The sequence below is a fragment of the Danio aesculapii genome, chromosome 24 (assembly GCF_903798145.1).
Source record: "Danio aesculapii chromosome 24, fDanAes4.1, whole genome shotgun sequence".
Taxonomy (NCBI): Eukaryota; Metazoa; Chordata; class Actinopteri; order Cypriniformes; family Danionidae; genus Danio; species Danio aesculapii.
The window spans coordinates 20,562,314-20,590,067 of record NC_079458.1 but is presented as its reverse complement, the minus strand read 5'-3'; the positions used below and the strand labels follow the sequence as shown (position 1 = coordinate 20,590,067).

Genomic DNA, 27,754 nt, shown 5'->3' with positions numbered 1-27,754 from the left:
AATTAAAAAGCAGTCATAATATAGATTTAAAAATTGATAATTAAGTTATAGAAAGAGTTTATGGTGTTGTTTTGGATCAAAAAAATTTGTTGGAAACAGCAAATAATTAATGTGATAAAATTAGTCAAAACTGTAGCAATAGTGTATAAAGCGAGATTTATTCTGGACAATAAATCAATGTATGTATTATATAACACTGTATTATATAACACACTTATGTTACCATATTTGCTTTATTGTGTTGAAATTTGGGGAATACATATAAATCTAACTTACGATCCTTACGTACGATGTAGAAAAAGTAATTAGACTGATAGATAATGTGGGATGTTTGGAGCATACAAATCCTTTATTATTTTAATTGAAGATACTTCAGTTCAATGATTTGGTTAAATTAAAAACAGCACAATTTATGTCTAAAGCTAGGAATAAATTACTTCCGAAATGCATACAAATGTTTTTTGAAGAAAGACAAGAGGGATATAATCTGAGAGAAAAACTAAATATTGGGAGGTTGAAAACAAGGACAACTTTAAAAAGATTTGTGTATGTCTGTATGTGGAGTGAAATTATGGAACAGTCTAGAACAGACTCTCAAACAATGTCAGGATATTAATCGATTTAAAAAGTTGTATAAATACATATTATTAAAGCAATATAATGATGAATAGAGGTGATTGAAAAAGAGTCAAATGAAAAAAGGCATGATGAAATTAATGGTTGTTTGCAGTTTGGTGTTGGTTATAATATGTAAATGTACAAATGGAACCAAACATATGTCAAAGATGCCAAAAGGATAAAATATGTCTCTTGTAAAATGAAGAGATAAGTAAAAGAAGATACAAGTTTAAGACGAATGATGTGTGTTGTAATGGGGTGAGAAAATAATAAGCTTGTGCTTCATGCTGCTCCTTTTATGTTAAAGAATGTTTATGTATGTATATTTCTGTTCGAGATCAAAATCACTAAAATGCTCATAATTAACAATAAAAGTTGTGCCAATATCATAGTGGTTAAGCGTGCCAACATATAGCACCATGGTGCTCAGTGACCTGAGTTCGATGCCCAGCTCGACGTCCTATGCCAATCCTTCCCCTCTCTCAGCTCCCAAGGCTTTCCTGTCTGTCCTCCACTATCCTATCACAATAAAAAGGCTAAAAATAACAATACTAATAACAAAAACAACAATGAAAAAACATTATCGATGAAATTCACACAAAAAACCTTCCCCAGATATATATCTATATATATTTTTTAAACGCTTCCACTTTTATTGTCAGGATATTTGTTTCATGTAAAATATTTCATTACAATACAGTACAATGCATGTTCAATCTGCTGTCAACACAACTTTTGTCATGACGTTCTAAGGCCGATCATTCACACGTAATAGCCTGTCTGACAGCAAAATGGAAGTTGCTGACCTCTCCTAACATAAAAACCAAAACATTAAATTATTAACTACTAAAAATCAAGTTTGTTGTTTTTCTTTTTTTTTTAATTGCCTTCTACCAGTAAGATCCAGCAGGGGGCACTAGAGGTTCTCCTTATGCTTCAGTCAGCAGCTCCAGCACAGAGAATTCGGTCCCCAGCAATGGGCTAAAAGAATGAGTGCTTCAGTATTTGTGTGTGTGTGTGTGTATGTGTGTGTGTGTAAGGGCAGACGGATAGACAGACAGTAGACAAACGTCATTCTGTCTTTGCTGGCAGTCACATAGCAGCTTTAAGACTTGGAGAGGCCAACGGATTTTCAAAGTGAGGGCAAGAAGGACTGGAGCTAAAGAGATTGGACCAAACCAATCCAAATACCAGTCTCACTACATAGTGCAGCTGTTCAGTACCACATTTTGAGAATGCTTGTTGCTTTTTTGTGTTTTTCTTTTTGTGTGTTATCACAGACTTGCAGCAAACACTCAAACTATCACCAATGGAACAAATATCCGTTTTTCTTCAGCTTTTTTTTTATTCCCACTACTTATTTCATTATTTTTTCCTTTCTCCTTGTGTCAGCGGAGGATAATGTCGGCTGTATGATACGGTGACGCTTTGTTATGTTAGGTTTACAGTTACTGTTCCTGCGGTGTCTCTATGGAAATGCTGCACAGCAAAGCGCCCAGTGGGGTAAAAGAGGGCGGTTCGGCTCGAGGCCATACCCTCCTCCCTAAGTACATTCTCCCTATTGGGCACTGTGAGCGGAGGGGTGTGGCCTGACTCAGTAGCGATGGGTCTGGTGTGAGTACTGTGGAGGCTGCTGGGAGGTAGAGGAGTATCCCATGCTGCTTTGGGGCAATGATGTGCTTGGTCCTGGGTTCTGGTAGGCAGCATGTGGATTGGAGCGCTGGAACACAGAAGAATAGAGTTGGTGATATACTGGGTTTCCAAAATAATTGTGGAAGAGAAAAAAAATTGAGGATTAAGTTTGTTTAAAAGAATAGTTCTCCAAAAAAAACTTTAAAGATGCAGTATGTAAGTTTGACACCCAGTGGTTGAACTAGGTACTGCACTCCTGGATCAAAACACATTTTCACTTGGCTCAAAATCCGTGCGCAGGTCTCCAGATTGAAGAGAGCGTGTCTGACTATCGAGCCTAAAGGCTGATTTGAACTGTTTTCAAACTAAAAGCAACGGCACGTGAGTTTTTGTCCTAACCAACACCTGAAATTTTTATTTTAGAAACTGCTTTTATTTCTCACAGGTGAACAACGGTATAAATGACAATGGTCACCTCAGGTACACCTCATGTGCTTTATTCAGTGTTAAATGCTAATGTGAGTTTAAAAGCCATTTTACATGACATTTATTGCCATACTACTGAAAGCAGCAGCAGATAGTTCACCTCAGAAAATAAAATAAACTGTCTGAAATTGAACTTTAGAGCATGATTCAGCATGTACATTTAATAATGTAAAGTAATAATTATGTAATAATTAGATTATAAACCTTACCATTTTGTTAAAGTGCAGTAAGTGCACTATTCTGGTGCAAACAGCCAAATTGCTTATCAATGAAAATCTCATCACGTAGTGTTGTTAGGACACGTGATTACAATGTAACCTGCTCAACTAATGTTTATAAAATGTATATTATTTGCTCATTAATAACCACCTTGTGGAACTCTGAATATGCGTCTCATTTAGGAGTCTGCTATTGTCCACCGAAGGTCGCATTTCAGTCACAGACACATGTTTTGAGAGCATTCCTGACTGAATGAATCAAATATGTTGTTTTCCACCAAGGCAACCCAGGGTGCTGAAATATAATTGGGTAAACTGGCACTGGGTGGGTTAAAAAAAAAAAAAAACAAAGATAGCCGTTCTGGCATGTAACAGACATTTTCAAAGCAGAAAATCTGACTTTAACATTTTTTTTCAGATAAACAAGAATGTTCACTTAGAATGTTTCTCAAATATCTGGAAAAATATTGTGGTAATTGTATGCTTTAGAAGAGTAAAAAAAACTTGCATCCAGCAACTTTAACTATGGTGTTTATTTACCCTCACACCATGTCCTAACTACATGACACGTGACAAGATTCCAGTAACAAGCAATTTGGCTGTATCCACGAAACACAACATGATGTCACGGAAACATTTATCTATTCAGAAGTATTCAGAGTGCACTGCACACCCAATGAATATATACAACACATTAGTTTTATTTAAAGGCATAACTACAGTATCAATTAGTTTTTGTTACATAAAACATCCAAAAAGTGAAATGTATATTACAAAGAAACAAAATTGTCTGGAGAAACGCAAGACTCATCAGTTATTTTATTATTAATATTATTATTATTATTATTACTATTATATGACTGGTGGGAAACATAGGGCCAATTTTCCAGCCTGTCTGTGAAAATGAAGATGGATGTGTGTGTTTTGATGCGTTACCTGGTAATCTGAGGTCATGATCAGGCCACTTGAGGTAGTGGTGGGCGGAACCACTCTCACCTTCTTCAGAGGCGGGCCTTGTGCGTGGCTGTTGTCAGGGTTACCTGTGTGCCCCGCCCCATTGGTGTGGTTGTTCCCCTGCTGCTGCTGCTGCTGGTTTTTCTGCGGTTGTGAGACACAAGAGAAAATACTACTCTTAAATAACAGTAGAAAATCTATAACTTATATCACAATCAAAATGAATTATGCAAAGTGGGGTATTTTTCTTTTAAATGGTTGATCAAATAATAAAATATTAATTTAATTTTAAAGGTCCTGATATACCTCAAGCAAATTCGGAAAACATACTGGGTTCTGTCCTTCATACATGGATCACTCAATTAGCTGGATTTGATTATTGACTAATATTTGAATATTTAACAAGATCCAGGTGAGTTTCATTCCTCAAACTTCTCTGAGAGTTGTTGTCAAAGCAATCTGCTCTGGAGCAGGACAATTTTACATTATATATATATATATATATATATATATATATATATATATATATATATATATATATATATATATATATATATATATATATATATATATATATATATATATATATATATATATATAAAAATAAAAAGATTAGATTGTATCATTTCAAGCAAAGGTGATGCTGAATGTCTGTAGCAACTACTGATATTATGTAGTACTGCATTAAATAAAAAAATAGCAATAAAGTAAAATAAAAAAATACTCAAAAATTTTAAAAAGGAGCCCAGTTATGACATTTTACAAGAAACTCTGGTCATAAATTTAGTTTCAGGAGTTCGGCAAAGCAAAACTTCCAGAAAGGTTAGATGCAAGTACATCAGGGCCTTATAGAATAAAATAATACAATTATAGAAATGTGTGCGTGTGAAACAAATGCTGAAAAAGAAGAAAAAAAGACAGAAAACACACATTTCTTACTTTATCTGCCTTGTCTTCTGGCTCCTCTTCCGTCAAGAATTCTCTTTTAGGATAAGGAATCTGGCAGCCAGCAAAGACACTAAACAAAAAACACATTTGAATTGTTAACGTCCTGCAATTTATATTCTAAAGCAACTTATTTAAATCAAAGCAAAACCAATGCAAAAAATAAACGTCACTATTATTTTTATTATTATTATCTCTTTTGTTATCCATTCCTTTTTGTTTTGAATACTGCTAAACTTAAAGGCCCAGTGAAATTAAAATAAAATTTTTTAGATGTTAGAATCACTATGTTAGTCTTAAAGGATATGCATTAGCTAGTGTGGTAAAAAAGTCACAAAATTCACGTTTAGAAGACCTAAAATTATGTAAAAATGTAAATATTGTAGTTTGTCACTTCCACCTAAGGGGATTGATGTTTTTTTTACCTCATACTTCAGTTTCTAGTCAAATCTTGACCAATGAAATACTTTCTAGTATCTGACATGCCCCACCCCTTCTCATTGTTTTCATCTGATCCACTTGAGCTCAACAACTCTCACTGGCAGAGCTGTGATACAAACAAAACACTATTGGCTGTTTCTTTTTTAAAGGGGAGGAGCTACTCAAATGCCCACCCTTTCTTCACTTTTCGTTGAGATTGTCAAACATCGAAAAAAAAAATTGCACATTTCAATGCATTTCACAGGACCTTTAAAAGGTTTCTTTGAGTGAGGAAAGTGTAAAAACATTTTAAACATGGTCAATTTGACACTCAAAAGTCAAGAACATTTGTATTTTATTCCAGTGTTTCCCAACCCTGTTCCTGAAGGCACACCAACAGTACACATTTTCAACCTCTCCCTAATCAAACACACCTGAATCATCTTATCAAAACATTAGAAGACACTCCAAAACCTGAAGTTGGGTGGGTCAGAAAAGGGAGACATCCAAAATATGTACTGTTGGTGTGCCTCCAGGAACAGGGTAGGAAACACTGTTTTATTCTATACTCCCTACACTGACTATACAGTGTTCAAAAGTAAAATCGTTTTTGTGAAATCAGTATTATTTGATTTCCAGAAAATACTGTAAAGTCTACATGCATTTCACTTGCAGAAAAGCTGTTGATAACACATCAGACGTGTCGACATCACTCACTCAGACGTGGGTAAAGGCTCCTCCAGGAAGTACGGGTCCTGCATGGCCTGCTCAGATGTGATTCTGCGGATTGGGTCCATGGTAAGCAGCTTTTGCAGCTGAGAGGGTGTACAGAGGTCAATATCTGCATGGGAATATATGAGGATAAAAGATTTGCTCTTCTTTTGATCTGCTTACCAAGTGGAATGCTTTGCTGTCAGGCTTGACTTTATGCTTCTCCATATACTTTATAAGGCTGCAGTTAGTGTACCTACAGCAGACAAAGACTGTTATGCCAAATTTGTGGCTCAATGAAATATCTTAATAAAAATAAATAAATAAATAAATAAATAAAAAAAAAAGCTTAAACTAACGTATTCCTCCTAAAGTCTTTCATCAGCGTTGAGTGTTCCGGCATTTTCTTAATGTCCTCCCAGTCTTTGTCTGGGAAGAAAATTAGATAACAGATTTCAGCACATTTATCGACATCAGATGACTCAAACTGTAAATAAACATTTTAAATGTAATAAAGACATTAGATATCAGACATCAAACTACACAAATAAAGAAAATTCAAAGCTCTAATCAGCAAAGATATATACAGAACACTAAGGCTGCACAATATTGGAAAACTCTGACATTGTGATATTCTGTATTTCTGTATATTCTGTAGTTTGGCCACCTCTGATAATTTTGATAATTGCAAGCCATAGCCTGCTGGCCTTTCAAATCAGCAATTTCATTAGGATATATTTCATACCCCAGGGAAAAAGCAACATTTCAGTTCTGACATAACATTTAATTAATCAACAGATGCAATGCAATTTAAGCCTTAACAAAAACAGACAGGTGCAAAAATGTGGGCTCCCCAACAGAATAATGACATCAATCTTTTGTACAGCCAAACTTGCTGAAATAATACCCTGTAGTTGCTTCTTCAGGGATAAGTTCCTGAAGTCTTGCTGAAGGCATTTTTGACTACAAAATGTCTCCAGTTCAGTCAGGTTTAATGGGTGCCGAGCGTGCACGGCCCTTTTCAAATCAATCCATATATTTTCAGTGATGTTCAAGTCTGGGGACTGGGATGAACATTCTAGATCATTGTATCGTGTCTGAGCATGAATTTCTTGGTAGATCTGGAACTTTGGGTCATTGTCCTGCTGAAACATCCAACCCTGTCGTAACTTCAGCCTCTTGACTGTTTCCTGAACATTGAATCTGCTGATACTGGGTGGAACCCATGTGACCTTCAACTCTGACAAGATTTCCAGTACCTGTGTTTGCCACATATCCGCACAGCATGATGGACCCTTCACCATATTTTACAGTGAGAGCATGTTCTTCTCCTGGAATGCTGCGTTGTTTTCCCATCATACAAAGTGCCTATGGTTTGGCAACTGTCCACAGTATATTTTTCCAAAAAGATTCAGGGTTGTCCAGATGACTCTGCATACCTCAGACGACTCTTCTTTTTAGCAGAATGCAGACTTCTTCTGCATGACATTATCTAACTTTCTCTACAAGCCAAATGGCATTTCACTGTGATCTTCTCTTATAAAGAAAGAGAACATTATTATGCAGCCACAGAGGGGTGGCCAAATATTTGCATAAGACTGTATATTGTGATATACTGTATCTATACAATTCCAGCAAATTATTAAATAGCACTTTTTGAAAACAAATTTTTATGACACTTTTAAGGTTCAATTCTCACTCTTAAAGTGTCACCAAAGGTATTAATTTAGGTTGAATAGGATGATATAGTAGGGCAAGGAATCATGCATAAAATGTAATAAACAAATGACAAGCATTGACACATGCAACAAAAAGCAAAAATAAAAGTTAAATAAACCGTGCATTCTTTATTGTTTTGTACATGTAAATGTAAAAATTACACTGCAATGTCAACTCAGCATTGCAGATTTATGAGATGTGACCATTGCGTATGCACACATTGTGATATTGATGCTGAAACGATATATTGTGCAGCCCAACAGGACGCTTTAATAAAAGAATTGAATTTTAAAACTAAGTGGGATTCTTTTTGCAAGGCCTTTCACATTCATTCATCATATGGCAATGTTTATTTATAAGTAATTTAAACATTTTAACTTGGCCTTTAATTTAGTTCTAATTTTAGCTTAAGTTTTAGTTAGGTTATTTGTTAAAATTGATTTCATTTAGCTTTAACTTACTTTAATTTTCATAATTAAATTTGAATGAGAATTGCTAAAAATATATATTTTTAAACCAATTCATTTTGCATGAATTGATTAAATTAAATAGTTTTTTTTTAAATGTAGTAAATTACCAGTATTGTTTTTGGTATTATTTTTATAGTTTTATTTTTTCATTACCAATTAGAGCAGTCTGGCAATAATCTTTCATTTATTTTACCCTGAATATTTAATTTAAAAAAATGAGTCATTTAATTACATTCATACAGTCATATTAGGTCATTAAAAGTAATCTGCAGTGTAATAGGAACAGTGAAATTACATCCTAATTTTTCTTTTTATATAAAATTTTATAATAAAATTTTCATTAAATACATTTTATTTATGATTCTGTATAATGTTAAGTTAACAGAAATAATCATTTGTCACTTAAACTCTGTTTATTGTTTTCATCAATCATAAAAAGCAATCAGTATTGCAGCCAGAACTGTTAAGATTACATTTGTTTTGACAAGATTATTTTTTTCAGAAATGCTGCCCCCTACTGGAATTTTTATTAATTAATTAAATACATACACACATACACACATACACACATACACACATACATACACACTTTTTAATAAATGGCCTAGACCTAAATGAAAAGTAGATGCTAAATACCTGCAGGAAAGCCCATGACATTAAAGATGCGGTCGAGCTGATCGTGATGGTAGGGATTACTGGTCTTAATGTCCTCCTGTCGACAGTGGAAGATGGGCTCTGAGGTCAAAAGCTCAGCAAAGATACAGCCAATTGCCCAGATATCTGTGAAAAAACACACCATTAGATCCACATCTGCCTTTTTGTTTTAAATGGGCATTTGCACAAATAGAAGTATGGTCTCACCGATGGCTTTGGTGTAATGCCTGGCTCCCAGCAGCAGCTCTGGTGCTCTGTACCAGAACGTAACAACTACTGGATCCAGATCCGCTAAAGGCTTCAGTGGTGAGTTGAAGAGCCGTGCAAAACCCATATCAGCTGCACATGGAACAGGATTTGTAATAAATTGTTATGGCTGTGAATTGAAACATCTCTTCTTTTGTTAAAATAGGAAAACAGAACTGATGTTGTACCTATCTTAACACGTCCTCTTTCTGGACCTTCTCCCATTACCAATATGTTGGCAGGTTTCTGTGGTGAAAGAGTTTAGAGATGTAACACTTCCTCTCTTAATTCAGTGTGAAAAATGATGCTGTGAGCAGAGTTTAAAACTAACTTATCAGAAATTTTGTCATTTTGAAGATGAACCATGCCTGATGAATTAATTATATTATATTAACACATTTGTATTATATTTGAAATGCAAATCATTTTGTAACAACCATGCCAGATTTGGATTGTAATGTAAGAAAATGTATGAGGTTTTAACCAAAAACAACTTCATGTTTTTGTAAATGTCTGTTCAATTTTTATTTAAATATATCTTCCATAAATGTACAAAATATTTAAGTTTTGGGAGGAATGTTTACTGGAAACATAGGAACCATGATTACATTTCATATATTCATAAATAAATTCATTAGTTTTCTTGTCACATGCACTTTGAGAAGGTTCTGGCTGCAGACTGACCCTACTTGCACTCTAACACATGTACTCTCAGGTTCATGTGCTTTTTATGTCTAAAGGCCGGGACACACAAAGCCGACCGTCGGATATTGGGCAGCGACATTAGGCTAGTTTGTTTGATTGGTTATGCATCAATGTGTAAACAAGTAAACCTTGATTAAAAGCACAAAGAAGCAAACTGTACATTCACTCCACTTGCAAATACATCTAAATATTTGCAGAAGTGAATCCCTCAGTGGTAAGTGACAATTACAGTGTTCTAAAATTGTACTAAACGCTTTGTCTAAGCAAATTTCATGTTCTAGTTTCCCTTTGTGGAATGAAAAAAACAGTCTATTGCCACCCCTGGGTGCAAAGAGACACATCCTTTCACGCAGGTGTAGAACGAGCGCTTCTGTTTCAGTCAGCTGTCATCTGTTCAGCGTGTTTCAGTGCAGCTTTTTGGTCCAGACGAGACCAGACATGGCCAACAATACAGTTGGTTTTTGTCCGAGCTAGTTGTTTGGCGTCAGCTTTAGGCCAGTATAAGATTCTGACAATATGATAACTTGGATAAAAATATCAGTTTCACAATATTGTGATTACTGCTCTAATACAGTGTTTCCCAACCCTGTTCCTGAAGGCACACCAACAGTACACATTTTCAACCTCTCCCTAATCAAACACACCTGAATCAACTTATCATAACATCAGAAGAGACTCCAACACCTGAAGTTAATGGGTCAGAAAAGGGAGACATCCAAAATATGTACTGTTGGTGTGACTCCAGGAACAGGGTTGGGAAACACTGCTCTAATATATGCTCCATTTAAATATCTAAGTAAAAAACAAAAACTATTTTCCCCCTTTGAACAATGCATTTCATTTTGTGAAACATTTAAAATATTTTGGAGCAGTTAACATGTCAGGCTAAATAATTCAAATGAATCATTGACTTCTGCTGTCTTCATTAGTTTCAAAAACACAGATTTCTTTACAATTTAAAATGATATCTTTGGAGATCTTTTCTGCTGGAGATACTGTTGTCCTAAAAAAAAAACTTTAAAAAATTTATAAAATTATGAAATCTTACCCATACATTAGGAACGGTATATCAGACAATTTTGGCGGTTTTAAACCTAGACTTTTTCAAACCGCGGTATACCTTGAAAACGGTTATCGTCCCATGCCTAGTCGGCTTGGTGTGTCTCGGCCTTCTACCCCTGCCCCTACTACTCACACTATACTATTGTGTACTGTAGGTGACCACCAACTGCCAAACTATTTTACTAATGTTATTCTAGTATTTATTTACCAGGGGTGAAATGGAACTCTGAAGTCCCGATTCGGTATGTACCTCAGTTTTGGCCTCAGTACAACACGCATGTTTTTTCTCTTTATTTTGAACAGGCAGAAGTGTTTTGTCACAACCAGCTACAGAACTGAAGAACTTCTTGAACCATTTCTGAGTGCTGCAGCTCATGTTTTCAAATGTAAAGAAGCGTTCTTTGTGACTGGCTGCTAAGTTGCGGCACTGCTGTGCTCTTTTCTGCCTAACTCCAGTGACTGGCATATCTGGACCGACTGTATTTGACTTCACAGTTCGTGAAGAGACCCATGACAACTATTTAAACAATCAATTTAATTAATACATCATTTATTATCCTATTATTTACGTAATTTAAAAAAAACATCTTTTATGCTATGCTATGTTAAGTTAACCCTTTCACGCGTACGACCACACCAGTTTGATCAGCCTGGTCAACGATGTGCTTCGTTCACATAAAATACACACTGTTTGTGTTACTAGAATATTTTCTGTATTCTCAATTTCAGTAGAAAATTATGAATAAACGTGATGTAAAACCAGCAGCTTGGATCTCTCCTGCGGTTGTTGCTAGAAAGGATGCAGCTGTGATCGGAAGTTAACAAAAAATATTAAATATTGCTTATTAAAGCATCTACCCCTACCTCAACCCATCCCTTACAGCAATTTAAAAATATTATTTGTTGGTACAGCATCACAAAAATTATGCTATATTGACGCGAGTATCCTCAGCTGTATCCCATATAGATTACACCAAACTCCAGGAGAGGGTGAAATATCATACTTGTATTAATATAACACAATCTAATAAAATACAATTTTATTAGATTATGTAATATTGATGTGAGTCTCCTCAGCTGTATCCCATCTAGCTAATAAAATACAATTAATGCCTAATTTAATAAATAACAAAGACTTCTTGTATACAACAGCAGCTGTATCCCTTCTAGCAACAATGGCAGCGACCATTACGATCTGAAAGGGTTAAATTTAAAATTTAAAAGTTAAAGGGCTACAAAACTTGTATAACATCCTTAAACAATTTAACATTTTTAAACATGTTAATTCTCGAATGTCAATTGTCCATCTGCTTAAATTTCACTTAACTGAAATTAACTTGACTGAAATTTAAACTGCTGCCCCCTACTGGAAATTTAGCTATGGGTAACTTAAATAATCAGCCTAGTTAAAGAACACTCAACTCACATACTTTGAGCAACATGATGATAAATAACTGATAAGCATCAAAAATCAGAAACACAATGGTTTAAATGAAGACAAATGAAACCTCACCAAGTCTCTATGCAGAACCCAGTTGGCGTGCAAATAGTGGATGCCGTCCAGGATTTGGTAGAGCAAAGACTTTACCATCCCACGCGGCAGCTGAAGAGGCTTCTTATTGGCCTTAGATGCTCTGTGGAACTTGATGATGTGCTGCAAAAACACGCAGACCCTCAGCAAGAGACGAACTGCATACCAAGATCTCAGTGCATACCAGCGTTTGACTATACTTTACCCAGAGGTCATGTTCAGCGTAGTCAAAGAGAAGCCAAACTTTGCGGTCTGCATGTGACAGGAAAACCTTCTGCAGTGAGATCACATTGGGGTGCTTTAGTTCACGCAGCAGCTGCAGGGAGCAAACACACACACAAAAACGCACGCTGAGACTGACATCTACAAAGCACCCACATAACCAAAACACTTGAAGTATGCTCATTAAAAGAATAGTTGGGGCAAAATTATAACTCAGCCATAGTTCATTCATCCTGCTTTAGATGCAGACTTGCATGATCATTAACCAATAAAAAGAGGTATTTTGATAAATGGATCAGTTGTAAACAAATCATTCAGTTGAGAGAACTAGTCCTCATGATCCATTAATAAGAACAAATCTAAAACAACAACAATATAAAAACCTTAACTAAAATATAAGCTACAATTCAATAATTAGTCCTTTTTAAAAGTTATCTAAATAAGAGTAAAGGAGAATATCAATCTTATTTCATGAGTGACATTTATTGTGAAACAGAAAAAAATAAATAAATGAGAAAAAGGACACTCATCAAAATTAAAAAGCACTTCAGATTCATCCTAGTATTTAATGTTAATATGTACCCAGTGATCATTTCCAAAATTATCTGACAAACGCTATTTAACTGGCAGCCAAACTTTACAATTTTGATTGACTTTGCAAGATGGTCAGACATTCTAAAAGAAAACTGGGAGCAGTTTGTACAGATGACGAAGTACCGGTCCTTTTACTGACCAAACCTTTCAACAGAAAGAATGAATAGGCAAGCATAACCTTTGCTGAGGACTAGGGGTGTCAAAATTAATAGTTTCTTTGATGCACCGCGATGCAGACATGGATAATTTGGTATCGGTTCATATGTGCCATGTCGCGGTAGAATACTATTCGAATGAGGCGAGAGCGAGTAATTATAACGCTCCAACTACTTTAAAAGCAGACAACTGTGCACAATTCACAGCATGCGAGTTTGCTTTTACTTGCCGAGTTTTGTAGGCTCAACACAATAATGTCATATCTAGATAAAATAGCCTAAAACACTTAAAGAATTACAAATGTCGGATATAGTAAAAATCACATTAAATAAACCAATATGAAACAAACTAAATTTATACCAATTTAGATATATACAATACAAACAAATTGAACGGTTTCAAGCCATTTTACACTTTTATTTTACAAAGGTCTACCTGGGAAAAAATTATTTTAGAGATTTTCTAAAAACTATAAACAATGGAGGAATTTAGAAATATTATTTATAAAGTATTTGGATACGATGATATTGATCAAATCGTGCAAACAGAGCATTATTTGGGTGAGTGCAACCATCAGAAACTACCTTATTTTCTGTCATCCAGTCCTGTGCAGCACTGCTTTACAAACGGATTGGGAAAACTGCACGTAAAAAATGTGTTATGTCCTCAAACAAATGTTTTTGTTTTTATATGACGTGGTAAAATTTTAAAATAAAATTTTAAATGTAGAGCTTTATTAGTGCAGCTGCTGAGCGCTACGATATATAGGCTATAGCCTATACTTCAGCTATTACTTGCTCTTATGTCCTAAAAAACTTCTCCTTTAGTTAAGATAACCGAACAATATGCAACATCCTTAAATTATTCTTATAAATAAAGGGGAATTACCTATTAAGTGTCATATAGCCAAGGGAAAAATTTAGATGTTTTGGGTCTCTGGAGTATTTGGGCTGAATGTTTGACAGCATCTATTGAAATGAGGATGTTATCAAATACATTTTATACGGATTTATTACCGGAAAATTTCTGTGGTTTTAAATTATGGATATGGGTCATCCCTCTGTTAGTGGCGAGACCACTTGATGCACGATGCAAACAGTTGGTCGGCGAGTAAACAAATATAATGAATGAAAATAAATGGGCCTGTGTGAATAGATATATAATGTAATGCTGTACAGTGACGTGTCATTTGTTTGTTTCGGTTGTCTTCATTTGAATCGTTTAATCGTTTTGCCTGATTCCCGCCGAACTGGACAGGTTGTGTGACGTTTGATTAGGAAACATTCTGGGGGTGAGATTTGCGTGACGCGCTGCGAGCTATTAGCCCAACAGTGGAAACCTGACATGATTTCGGCCCCACTGCTCATGCTCCCGGGCTGGATCCTGACCCGGGTGTGTCTGTAGAGTGAGTTTTCTCCACGGCATCTAATATGGATCAGCTGTGATAGCACATATAGACTGTTACTGCACATTCTTCACTGTCCGCGTCACTCATCGGTGAACAATGCTGACAGTTTTAAAGCCAATCGTAGCACTTTCTGTTGAGCATGTGAACACAATGACCAATCATAGGGATGTAAGAACACGCTTGACAATGCTGAAAAAGCAAGCAGAATAATATTTACATTAGTTTATTCGCTGTTAATGCTTATGTTGTCTTCTGTGATTGCGTTTGAGACATTCAAAAAGATTTCTTTGAGCAGGTAAAATTAAAAGGTACATCATATATCCAACTGCTTTTATTAAAGGAAAAAAAATTATTACAAATAATTTACTGTATAAATATGAATATATTTAAAATTTTTATCCAAGAGTTCTTGTCATATGAAGAAAAAATATAATTGTGTATGGAAAGCATCAGCAGTGCACCGTGATATTGAATTGGATCGAATTGATGACATGATAATCATAACCAAACCGCGAGACCAGTGTAGGTTAACACCCCGATTGAGGACCATGTTGCGTGGTCAAAGAACTGGTCCAAAGTTCACTTTAGAAATGAAAGCATGTTTATTTCATTTGGGTCTGATGGAAAAACATGTTCAAACTGTGGAAAGACTGAACCCAAAGTCAGTTAAAGGTAGACAATGAAGTATCATGGTTTGGGGATGTTTTCAGCAGTAGTAGGCATTGTTGGGCCACTTATGAATCTACATGGCAAAGTAAATACAAATGTTTCAGGAAACATTTGGTTCTTTTCTTGCATTCACTTCCCAATCAGCCTGCAATTTTCATGCAGGACAAAGAGCCATGTCACACTACAAATTGTGTAAAGTAGCTTCATGAATCTAAACCCACAAAAATAATGAAATGGCCAGACCACAGTCCTGACATAAACCTGACTAAAATTTCAGGAAATCCTTTGGTGACAAAGTTATGGATAAAAAAAAACCCAGTGAACTGTGGAAGTGACTGAAAGAGAAAAGAGGAGGATCATAGAAGAGATGCGAGAGTGGTGATGTGCTGAAGTCACTGAAAACAAGGCCTCCACATTTCCTACTTATATTTGACTTCTTTAAACTTCAGAAATGTTAGTTGTACCTTTTCGTTGTGATACAACCATTGATCAATGTTTCTGATCAATATTTTCTACAAAATACAGGTGGTTTGGTACGGGTCACCTTTATCAGGCTTGTGTCTCCACTGCCTAAAGGGTACCAATGGTACCCTTTCGGTGGGTGTGGTTTACAACGGAAAGTTGCAGTCAACGCCATTCTCGCTCGAGGAAATGTCGCAGCTGTATGGGTCGTTCACATTTCATATGAGAAGCACTTCTCACTAAACAGTTGCTTTATAAACATAAATACTTGTTTAGAAATGTTCATTACTCACCTTTCTTGACAGGAACACGTTTAAAGCTTGATGTACTTACTGCTATCTCTCTGCAGGCAGACATGGAGATCCCTGTGCCTTCAATCTGCTTCAGAGCATAATCTTTATCATCCTTCCTGCAAAAAGACACATCAGCAACCCCAATTACTCTTCAGTGAAGAACATTTCCCTAAATCTACACCTACAAATCATAATAAACCCCTTATAAACAGTATGAATCCAGTGGGGAAAAAATTAAGTAGAATTTAGCAACATTGCGACTCATTTAACGAGTCTAAATGTCTCCTGATAGCTATTGTGAGGCAAAAAAATTAAGTCAGACAAATATACATTCGCCTATAAAATCTCCCAACGCCCTGTCCAGTTTCTGGAGAACAAATTAGCTGTAAACCGCTCATAAACAACCAGCTTCTATGGTGAACAAAAACATCTTTAAACACTTAGGAGCTTCAAGTCAGACTTTGGCCGCCAGGCAGTCTGGACTTTAATAGGAAAGCTTTGGGTCTGTCTGATGGGTCTCACTTAAAACCAACTCAACTCATCAGCAGATTCATTCTTCCTCCGCCAAGACGGTTTACAATTGGTGTGAATAAAAGGAAGCAGCAAATAACCATTAGAATTAAACATCAAATTAGTGTGTGGTGCACACTAACAAAAGCTATTCTCCTGGGACAGCAGTAAATACAATAAATTATGCACATTGTGAAGATTGCTACAATATATAATTTCAGCATCGGTATCTAATGTGCAAATCTGCTATAATAACGTCGCAGGATCTGCAATGCTATCGTGGACTTATAATAACAAAAAAATACAATAATAATAATGTGAAAGACTTTTATTTGGATGTGTTTAAGGACTGTGACTTCATGATTTCAAGTGAATTTAAAGCATTTAGGCACATGATAAAGTTTGCCGCTTTAACAAAGATTATTTGTGTTTAATTATTTAATACAATAGAATAAAGACTAAGCAGTGTTATTTTACATTTGATTATTGAACTCCTATACTTTAATACTGTTAAAGTCCCACCAAAAACCATAAAGTTTTGCATATTTAGTTTTTATCTTTGTTCTGTTGTTTTCCTCTGTTTTCTAATGTATTCTATTTTATGTAGATGCACTCAACTACAAATAATTCCAGTCAAAATAAAATTTGGAATTTTTTCCAAATAGTCATCTTGTAAAGTTATTTCCATATTGCAATGTATATCGCAGAAAAAAATATCACAACGTCAGTTTTTTCAATATCACGCAACCCTAATCGCTGCTTAAAATACCAGGTAGATTTTCTTTTGCTTACCTTCATCCTAAAAGATTGCAAGACAATTAAAAGAATTAATTAGGTCTTTTAAGTCTTTTTTAAATCCTTAAAGTACTATTTTATTAATGGTTATTTCATTTATTTATAAGAGGTTGTGTGCTATTAAACCCCAGTTTTATATCTAAGGAGATCCTATGAAATGCCATTGATTTTTAAGGCTACAATTAAAAACAAATAAGCTAATAAAACAATGTAATATTTGATCAAATTAATCTACAAATAATGATATCATCCTTTTCCAAAGAAATTATTCTTTTATATATGTTTTTTATTATTATTTAGTCAGTTTATACAAATTTATGATGAAGAATTATGGTAGTCATTTAAATAAATTAAACCATAATATAAAATACAAATCAATTAAATTCAGAACATTATTTTTTGAAAACAAAAATAGTTGTTAAAAATCCACTTAAAATGTTTTATCATCATCATCATCATCATCATCATTTATATTAATTTGAGTACTACTATCTTTAATAAATTTCCATCTTAATTACAGTCTATACAGTAGACTTATTGTGGTCGGATATTCAGTCCATTTATTTGTTCCTAATTTAGATTTATTCATCCATAATTTGCCAATAAAATTGATTAAAAAAAACTATTCTAGTGCTGTTAACCAATTAATTGTGACTAATCACATGCAAAATAAAAGTCTGCATTTACATAGTAATTTTGTACACATCCATGTATACATGTTAGGGGTGTCAAAGTAAAAGCAAAGTCGTTTTAACAGCAGTAATCATTTGATTAATGCACGATTAACGCAGCACGTTTTTGTTTGACCCTTGCCAGTAAATAATGCAGCACCTATAGGAAATGATGAATGAGAAAGATGCAAACTGAGAGATCATATAGACAACATTGTCCGATGATTCTGTCAACAAAAACGTGCATTTATTGTTGATGTGAAATTATCACTGTAACGGTGACACTTGGAAAGGTTCTCCCTAAGCAGACCACTTTCATTGTATTTGGCATCCAAGGTTCATTTCAATTTGAGATAATGTCTTCCATCCATTTTAAATGTAGTTTTGACTGTCTTTAGTGTCTACTGACATAGAAGATCGCTTTGTGAACACTGATGAAAGAAACTGTTAAACATATTTAAATGCAATTGATGTAATGTCAATAATTATCATTTAGTCTACATGTTAGGAGATAAACAGCATGCAAATAATGTCAACAAAAATGACTTTTACCTCAGAAAGCCATTAAATGTCTGAGCTAGAGGAACATTTTGCTGAATAATAAATGACAAAGTAACACTTCACAATATGGCAAACATAGTTAATGTATTTGCTAACATGAACAAACAGTGAACAATACGTTTACTGAAGGATTTGTTCATGCTTGTTACCAAAGCTGTTGATTGTTCATGCTTTACTATCTAATATAAACAGCCACAGTGTTTGATATTAACAATGCATTAGTAAATGTTCAATGATTAGTAAATGCTGTACAAGCATTGCTCATTGTCTGCTCATGTTAGTAAATACTGTACATTAGTGTCACAATTTGCTTACTCAAATATAGACTACATTCTGCTTTGTTGAACAACTGTCTTCTGGAATATTAAAAATATTATTAAAACCACGACAAAATTGTGAAAACACTTCAAAATATGTGGAAACCCCGCCAAAAGGAAATTGTTTTTCTATTATAGCCAAGAACTTTCATTTCCCTGCATCCCTATAAAGCAAGCTACTTCTCAGTTTCTTATGGTGTGCACTTAAGTCCCTGATGTAGTTATGCAATTTCAAAATGCAACATTATTAAATTAACGTGCGATTAATCCCAAGTTAACTCATGGATGTCATGCGATTAATCGCGATTAAATATTTGAGTTAATTGACAGCATTAATATATACAATTATGTTTATATAATTATATAATAATAAAATCTTTATATAACATAAAATGATATACCGAAATATCAATACTTGTATTATGTAACTACAAACTTTTATTTTGTATGCAATTATTCACAATTAACTATTAAAAAGCTTTTCTGAGACTTCATCTGCGTTTTAGCAATCATTGAATTTTCAAAATGTAACAGCCTAATAAATACCTACTTTTGATACTTAATGTTTAGCCAAATTCTGATACATTCTGAATTAATGGGTTAATTTATATTTAAACACCGCTACCGTTGAATTATATCTGTATTTTACATTTTCATGCATATTTCAGGAAATTCCACAACATGTTAAAGAGTAAATCCTATTTTCCCAATTGCATTCAGTGATTTTATCTGTGTTTTATGCATCAAGGAAACCATGGGACCCTAGAAAATCAAAAAAAGCTAAGAGAGAGCCTGAGAAATGACTTGACAAATGTTCTAAAAACAAGATCTAATCCTAGAAAGAAAGGTTACACATTCTGTCATTTTCAGCACTTTGATATCTGCGTCTGAGGAAAAAAAAACTGTTGTCTTGCTTTGGAAGAAGAGCACAGACAAATCTCTGTGTTTTTGTCCTGAGTGTGAGAAAGTTTTAGAAAATATATTTCTATCGGCATGTTACCAAAAACATTAAGAACAAAGGTATTTCAACTCCTTTTTCCATCCTCAAATAAAATAGACCTCTTAATTCCTATTCACATGTGTCTTGCAATAAAACATTCTACATCTGTTCTCTTTTTTTTTAAACATCATCATATGAAATGAATTACAATATGACTAATAACTACAATATGAATAATAATAATAATAACAACAACAACAGTCATCATACAAAATGTTTATGTACATTTATTCATACAATTACATATTAATATGCTTATATTATATAACAACAAACTTTTATTTTGTATGCGATTAGTCACGATTAATAATTAAATGACACCACTCTAGTACTAGTAGAGTTTTAATTTTATTTCAGCCATCAGGGAATGCTAGAAAATTAATAAAGATTAACAGAGAGCCTAATAAATACTTATATTATGTAACTACAAGCTTTTTTTGTCAGACAGACAAAAATGTTTGCTTGTTTTTTTTGCCATTTCTGCAGCGAATTTTGTAAAAAAAAAAAGAAAAAAAAAAAAGAAAAAGAAAAGAAGTGTTAATTCCCCTCAATAAAAGGATGAAAATGTTCAATATGTTCCAATTCTTACAAACCTGAGAAACGCTTGGCAATAGCCTGCTCAAAACTCAACCATGGTACTCTGGAATGATTGGGAGGCTTCTACAGGTATCAAATTTTCTTTTTTGCAATTAGTTGCCGAATTGTTTTTATCATGATATAGCGGTATTATCACGGTATTGACCTAAGCTGCAATAAGACATTACTGTAACACATATAATATAACCAAATAATACTTGGTGTATTGCTTTGAATTAAGGCTGCACAATATATAGTTTTAGCATCGATATCACAATGTGATCATTCGCTAGAGTCGCATCACGAGAATTTGCAATAATATGTCTGGATTATAATTATATAATAAAATATGTAATATAATAGTAATAAAAGTGTTTTTGATACCTGTGACTGTGTGTGGAATTTAAAAGAATTCAGGACTAAGAAATTGTACCGAATTTAATTGCTTATTAAACGAAGACTATGCAGTATTGTTTTACATTTTATCATTCAACTACTGTATACTGGAATACAGTTAGACTCTTCAGAAAACAATCAAACTCTGTTTATTTAATTTGTGTCTTTTTCTTTATTGAATTTGTCTTTGCTTGTAGGTTGTTTCTTATGTTTTATGCAGATGCACTCCCCTACAAAATCATTTTAATCAATCTAAAATGATACATTCTTTCCAAATAGTTATTCAGCACATCTAGTTGTATTTGTATCGCAATATACATCGCAGAAAAAAAATATTGCAATGTTAGATTTTTCCAATACCGTGCAGCCCTACTTTGTATATTGTACATGCATGTTCAGAGTAAATGTTTTAAACAAACAATAGGCAACACTTTACAATAAACTATCATTAATAAATCTTAGTTATTGCATTAATATCAACAGCTAGAAAAAGCATAATATAGTTATATGTTAAAATAAATTATAATAATAGTTAATAATAATAGTTATTAAATCCATTTAATAAAACATTTACGACTTCTTAAATGTATTACCTAAGTATTTTTATCACCTAAGATAAATAAATGCTATTGGAGTTATCATTATATTGACTTTAGTTACATTAACTGATGTTGACAAATTGAAACTTAAAGTTAATAAACAAACATAATTAGTCACAGAATGTTCAATGTTGTCCAGATAATGTTAAAATGTTCATGTTTGAAAATAAATCCTCCGTTAAGTCTATTAAGTAATAATCTTAAAAGCACTGAATATTAAAAAATTATGAACATAAAAGTTTAAATAATATGCAACATCAATATCGTGCATGTTCATCATCACTATAACACTATTAATGTAATTATATTTTTTATGTAGACAGGTTTTTATGTATTAAAGGATTAATGAAAAATATAATTACAGTAATTGCAGTTAATTTGCTGTATATTATCAATGTAGACATATTATGTGTATTAAAGGATTAATCAGATATAATTACAGCAATTGTGGTTGAGCTACAGTATGTATATTTATACTTAATGTTTTTAGATTTGTGTTTCCAGACAGTCATAATAAAACCCCCAGTTACATTTCAACATAATACAGACATAGATTTTCCCACAATTATGATTAATTAAGTCCCGATATTCCAGTGCAATAAATTTGCTGGATTGACATCTGCATTGTGTCCTCAAAGTCAGGGAACAAAAACCATGTTTTGATATCACATGTCCCGACATGCATGAACTAAGAAATTTATTTCTCTGCTAAAATTGTTGTTAAGAAATTATGAAGGTTGTTTACTCAATACAGGTTTTATGAATATGTATCAATATTGAATATCAATCACTCTAAAATGATAAATTCTTTCCAAACATTTATTCAACTCATCTAGTGAGTAACTCATCAATATACAAATCGCAGAATAAGAAAATATTGCAATGTTAGAATTTTCCAATATCATGTAGCCATAAATCACTGTCTGGTTTCTAAACCTTTCAATCAAAATGGCTTTTTAAATGTGCCTTTAAACTGGAAAGAAATAAGAGATTTGATATTTATTGTGATTAATTTATCATCCAGCCCTTAAAACCAGTCACAACCCTCAACATCCGTATTAAACTGACAGCTGATCCAAGCAGTGAAATTGCATAGAGGTTTCAGTAGGGCAGAAGAGAAACAGAAAACCTGCAGACATGTAAAAGGGGTTAAAAAGATCCTCTTAACCTGTGCAGTGAACCCGACCTTCACAAGTAAAATCAATCACATCAGTAATGAATTGACACATGAACTTGCTCAAATGAAATTGTCAAACTCTGAAGTAATAAGCTAGAATTATATAATCAATAAGCAATTAATCGAATTAATCGAAATCGAATTGCAATTTTAAATGCTGCTTCTTAGCTAGTCACCATAAGCAGCGATATGGAATATGTATTTATTATTTAATTTCCCCCACCTAGAGCAAATGCGTGAGCACACTTTCATTCTGCCCAATCAGAACATTTCAATCTGCCTCTTGTCAGCCATGTTGGTTTGCGGAGTGTTCTGTATTTTTATAAGTATTTTATTTTTGTATGTATAATAAGCGACATTATCACCCTATTTTGAGTTGAACTTGTTTACAGAAAGGTAATTTTATGTGTGTTTACTGCTTGCTCTAGAGAAAAATGAGTTTAATTTCTGAATATATAAAACTGATTTGAATAAATGTTGGAGTAAGTTAATATCCTTTGCGTTTCTTTTTTTAAGTAACACTGACTGCATTTTAGCAGGTAGAAGCTAATATATTATTATATTACGAGATTATTGAGCTGAATCTTGACCACACTATTAAATCACAAATCACAATAGCAGAATCTGCCAAAAAAGATTGCAATTGGATATTTGCCCCAAATCACAGTCCAACCAGCAGCGAGGAAAATCTACTCACCCTCAAATGCTTTCAAAGCTTTCTGTAAAACACAAAGGTAGATATTTTGATCAATGTTGAAAGAATGTAGTAGGCATGGGACGATTACCGTTTTCAAGGTATACCACGTTTTAGAAAAGTCAAGGCTTTAAAAAGAGCTAAAATGTTGTTATACCATTCCTAAGGTATGTGTAGGATTTTTTTAAACGTTTTATTATTTTTTTGTATAGGACTACAGTATCTCCAGCAGAAAAGATATCCAAAGATGCCATTTAAATTGCAAAGAAATCTGTGTTTTAATGAAGACAGCAGAAGAGATGCTTGCATACAAGTGTGAGCGATTGCAGCCATAGGATATACAGATGAGGAGCAAGCTCTGTTTACAGTCTATAATTTATTTATTATTATTTATGTTCACATCTAAATGGTTATAAGAGATGTGTTTAAGGGATTATATGCTGCGTCCTTAATTTATTCTTTTAGGTAAGGACCGTACTTGGAAGGAAAATGTGCTTTATGCTTTATAAAGCTTGAAGCATCAGAATCGGTACTCTGTATCCGCCGATCTCCATGACAAGGAATTGGTATTGGCTGCAAAAATCTTGCATTCCTAGAAGTTAATGATTGATTTGAATTATTCAGCCTGACATGTTTACTGCTTCAAAAATTTGTAAATGATTCCCAAATTAAAATATATTGTGTTCAAAGAGGAAAAAAAGTTTTTTTATTTAAAAAGAATACATCTTAGAGCAGTAATCACAATCCCGTAATACCGTTAAACTGTGATATTTTTATACAAGATTATCATACCGCCAGAATCATATATCAACCCATGCCAACAATATAGTCATTTATATCAGCAGTAGGAAAAAAATCCATTGGTTTCCAACATGTTTCAAAATATCTTCTTTTTGTGTCCAACTGAAAAAAAAGCTCTCTAACAAGTGAAGGCTGGGTAAACGATCACAGATTTTGTGTTTAGGAACTATCACTTACTTCATTTTAGTGAACTATCACCTTATTTCAAACTCTCTGCATGACAAACGCAATGATGCTGCATTTTATCTACATAAAACAGGGGTTCTCAAACTTCTCAGCCCGCGTCCCCCAAAATAACAATGCCAGTGACATTGAGGTCAAGTTGGTTATACATTCACACATTCTGACTTTCTCCTTAATAATAGAATTTCACAAAAATATTCTTTGCAAATTCTAAACAGTGAAATCATATTAGCAGCCAATGACTATCAATATACAATATTGTTAACAGTCAATCAAATAGTGTTAATGTTGTTTTCAAGTATTAATTGCATGTGATTTCAGACCAAATATTCAATGTACCATAGTAAACAATATAGTGAGCAGCATGTCACAAGTTGACACTGAATGAACGTGCATATATAAAAATCAACTTTACCTCAACGCCGGTGACTCGTGATCCCCACATTTTTCAGAGGTGATTATAAATATACAAATCTTGCACACACAACAATAAGCCTATAGAAGCACGAGAATATTGAGAACACAAAAAAGTGCTGAGATTTATATATAGTCATTTATGAATTTGTTTAATTTAATATTAACCTCACCTAATGAGTCCGGTGGACACAATGTTTTCAACACAAGTCTATTCTTGGTTTAATTTCAGAGACCGGCCTGTCAGTTGTGGCCTGTATTTATTTTTAATGTATTAGATAGCCATAGAGGTGTCAGAAAGTTTAACCTGGTGCTAAAAAATCTGCTGCAGCTGATGCTATTGCTGTTTTGTTTATCTAACATAAAAAGAAGAAAAAGTTAAAAGGCTGATGGCTTTTTATTTGGACGTTGTTGCTTTATGTAACTATTAACTACTATTTTTATCTTCTGTGGGTTATGGTTAAAATATGGTAATTCTAATGGCAGGTTTCACCAAGTTAAATTTAAGACATTTTAAGACTATTATGAATGAATTTTTAGACTTATACGGGGCTAGGATTTTTTTTTAAATATGCTGGTTAGAAAAGATATTCACTAGCCCTATCAAAATATGATTACAATTTTATACAATTTAACAATACAATAGTTTTCTTTGAATATTTTCGCATTCATTTTCAAATATATCTATTGACAAACACTTTAAACCCTACCAAGAATAGAACAAAACATAGCTGTCAATTGCTTCCGTCTGCAATAATAATAATTTAATAATAATAAAATAATAAAATATAGGTCAGGTCAGTATCCTCAGCAGTAAACAAATGGAGAACTTTTAGGTAAATGTTACTGTAAGGAAAGTAATTTAATGCTTTTTTTTTAAATAAAAAGTTAAATTGAGAATTGTTGGTGATTGTATGGATGTTAATGCCCAGATTGGGTAAACAAAGCAAAATTAAGTCCTGTTAAAAAAAAAGACTTAAGACCTACAACACAACATTTCAGTAGATTTAAGACTTTTTAAGGCCTCAAATTTAGCTTTTGAGAATTTAGCCATGATAAGACTTTAAGACCCCGCGGATACTCTATAATAGTTTAATAAAATGTATTTGACTTTTGGAAATCCCCAAGCGACCCCTTGTCATTGTCCCGTGACCCCCACTTTGGGAACCACTGACATAAAACATATATCAACAAGAGAGCCACTGATACCAGGAGCCAACATGTAGCAGAAATGCTCGATTTACATCTGATTTCATGCACCATTGTGGCTTCGGTTTCACCAGTGTAAACAAGCCTTTGTAAAAAGTATCTTCGTCTTCATCATCACTCAGAAAAAAAATGACAAATCAGACGCACCTGTTCCCATCACAACAGCACAGCCTCGTCAATCACAACAACACTCGTGCCTGCTGCTGCTGCTGACGTACATCCACAATCCCTTCAAAATAAGCCTGCGTTTAAACCGTGAACCCTGCATATCAATCTCACACACGCAGCAGTGTCTCTCTAAAACCCCGAACCCGAGGGCGAAAGGCGCTCGGTGTGTTCTGGTGTGTTTCAGAGAGCAAAAACGCGACGGGAGCGCAGGCCTCATATCGCTACATTTAAGTCCGTCGTGCAAAACTCACCCATCTTTCCTCTTCGCTTTGTACACATGGCCATATGTCCCCCGTCCAACTTTACATCCCTCGTACTCAAAGAGGTCCTCGACTCGTTCCCTCTCCCCTGTGAGCTTCACTTTGAAGTCATAGTCCATTTTCAGCGTGATTCTGGGGATCCGGGCTGTGGCTTCCCTTTAAAGCGCCGCTGGGGAGGCAACTTACTTCAAGCCCCGTTTAGACAATTAGTTGCCTTCCCTCGCGTCGCTCTGAGCTCGATTAAAGAGTCCTCATTTACCGCGAGTGATCACGGGCGGCTGAAACGACGTGTGGAGCGCCTGTGCTTTTTATCCGACACAAAGTGCAGAGTGTTATTGGACTATCAGTCCCTTTCTTTGATATTTCTGTGCAACTGCGCCGCTCAGCCGGTATCTCACCCGGGAGAGTTGAGCGTCCACGTACGGCAGTGTCGCAAAGCGTCGTGAAAGCCGTTCCTAAGCACACAGACGTCGAGGAATGGGCTTTGTGGCGCACCACGTGGATTTTAACCCTTTGCTTAGGATTGGACTTGTTTTCCAGCTTTATTGCATGTTTTGCATTTTAACCCCCTATGGCATGGATTTTAGTTTTAGGAGGAAAAATATTTCACAGTAATTTTGGGGTGCTTGGGGGTCCCTTATAATAAATCAATCATAAAATGTTCTCCCCCTAGCCCACCAACGATGTGCAGTTAGGGCACTGAAACACCAAGGTTTTCTGTATATTATTAAATGTGAAATGAAATGTTAAATACCAGCATTATATATATATATATATATATATATATATATATATATATATATATATATATATATATATATATATATATATATATATATATATATATATATATATATATATAACATTATGCAGTAGGAGTGAAATTATCTTTGTGATGCAAACCATGAATATATGTAGAAAGAACCTAATTATACATTTAATAATACTAATGCTTATAATAATGCTAATATTAATAGCTTAACACTAATTTGCAAAAATACTGACTAAAAGGAATTTTCAAACATCAAATCAATGAGTGTAATACAGATTTAAATGATATTTTTTACAGCCTAATGTGTCATGTTTAACTATATTTCTTCTGAGCAAAATCAAAACAATAAAATCTTTGATTATTATTCATACTTAGCCTACCATGGTTTACAGAAGACACACACTAAAATGTAACTCATTGTATATGTTTATATACCCATACTGTATATTGGCAGGCATATTCACCGCAAAAATCAT

The 27,754-nt window shown here is 34.0% G+C and overlaps 1 protein-coding gene across 2 annotated transcripts; it reads right to left on the bottom strand.

The window, feature by feature from the left end:
• Positions 1-1,248: 1,248 nt before the first annotated feature.
• cdk8 (cyclin dependent kinase 8) lies at positions 1,249-26,928 on the bottom strand. 2 transcript variants are annotated; one of them, XM_056450727.1, is made up of 13 exons: positions 26,498-26,928; positions 16,216-16,291; positions 12,577-12,687; positions 12,354-12,494; positions 9,262-9,319; positions 9,035-9,166; positions 8,810-8,953; positions 6,344-6,413; positions 6,168-6,240; positions 5,991-6,088; positions 4,839-4,926; positions 3,891-4,052; positions 1,249-2,338 (listed from the first exon to the last, which is right to left on the bottom strand). In XM_056450727.1, the coding sequence occupies exons 1-13, from the start codon at positions 26,623-26,625 to the stop codon at positions 2,213-2,215; spliced, it is 1,407 nt and encodes a 468-aa protein (XP_056306702.1). In that variant the 5' UTR covers positions 26,626-26,928; the 3' UTR covers positions 1,249-2,212. The 2 variants fall into 2 exon arrangements, with proteins under 2 accessions (XP_056306702.1, XP_056306703.1); XM_056450728.1 differs by having other exon boundaries at positions 4,848-4,926.
• Between the last annotated feature and the right edge of the window lie 826 nt (positions 26,929-27,754).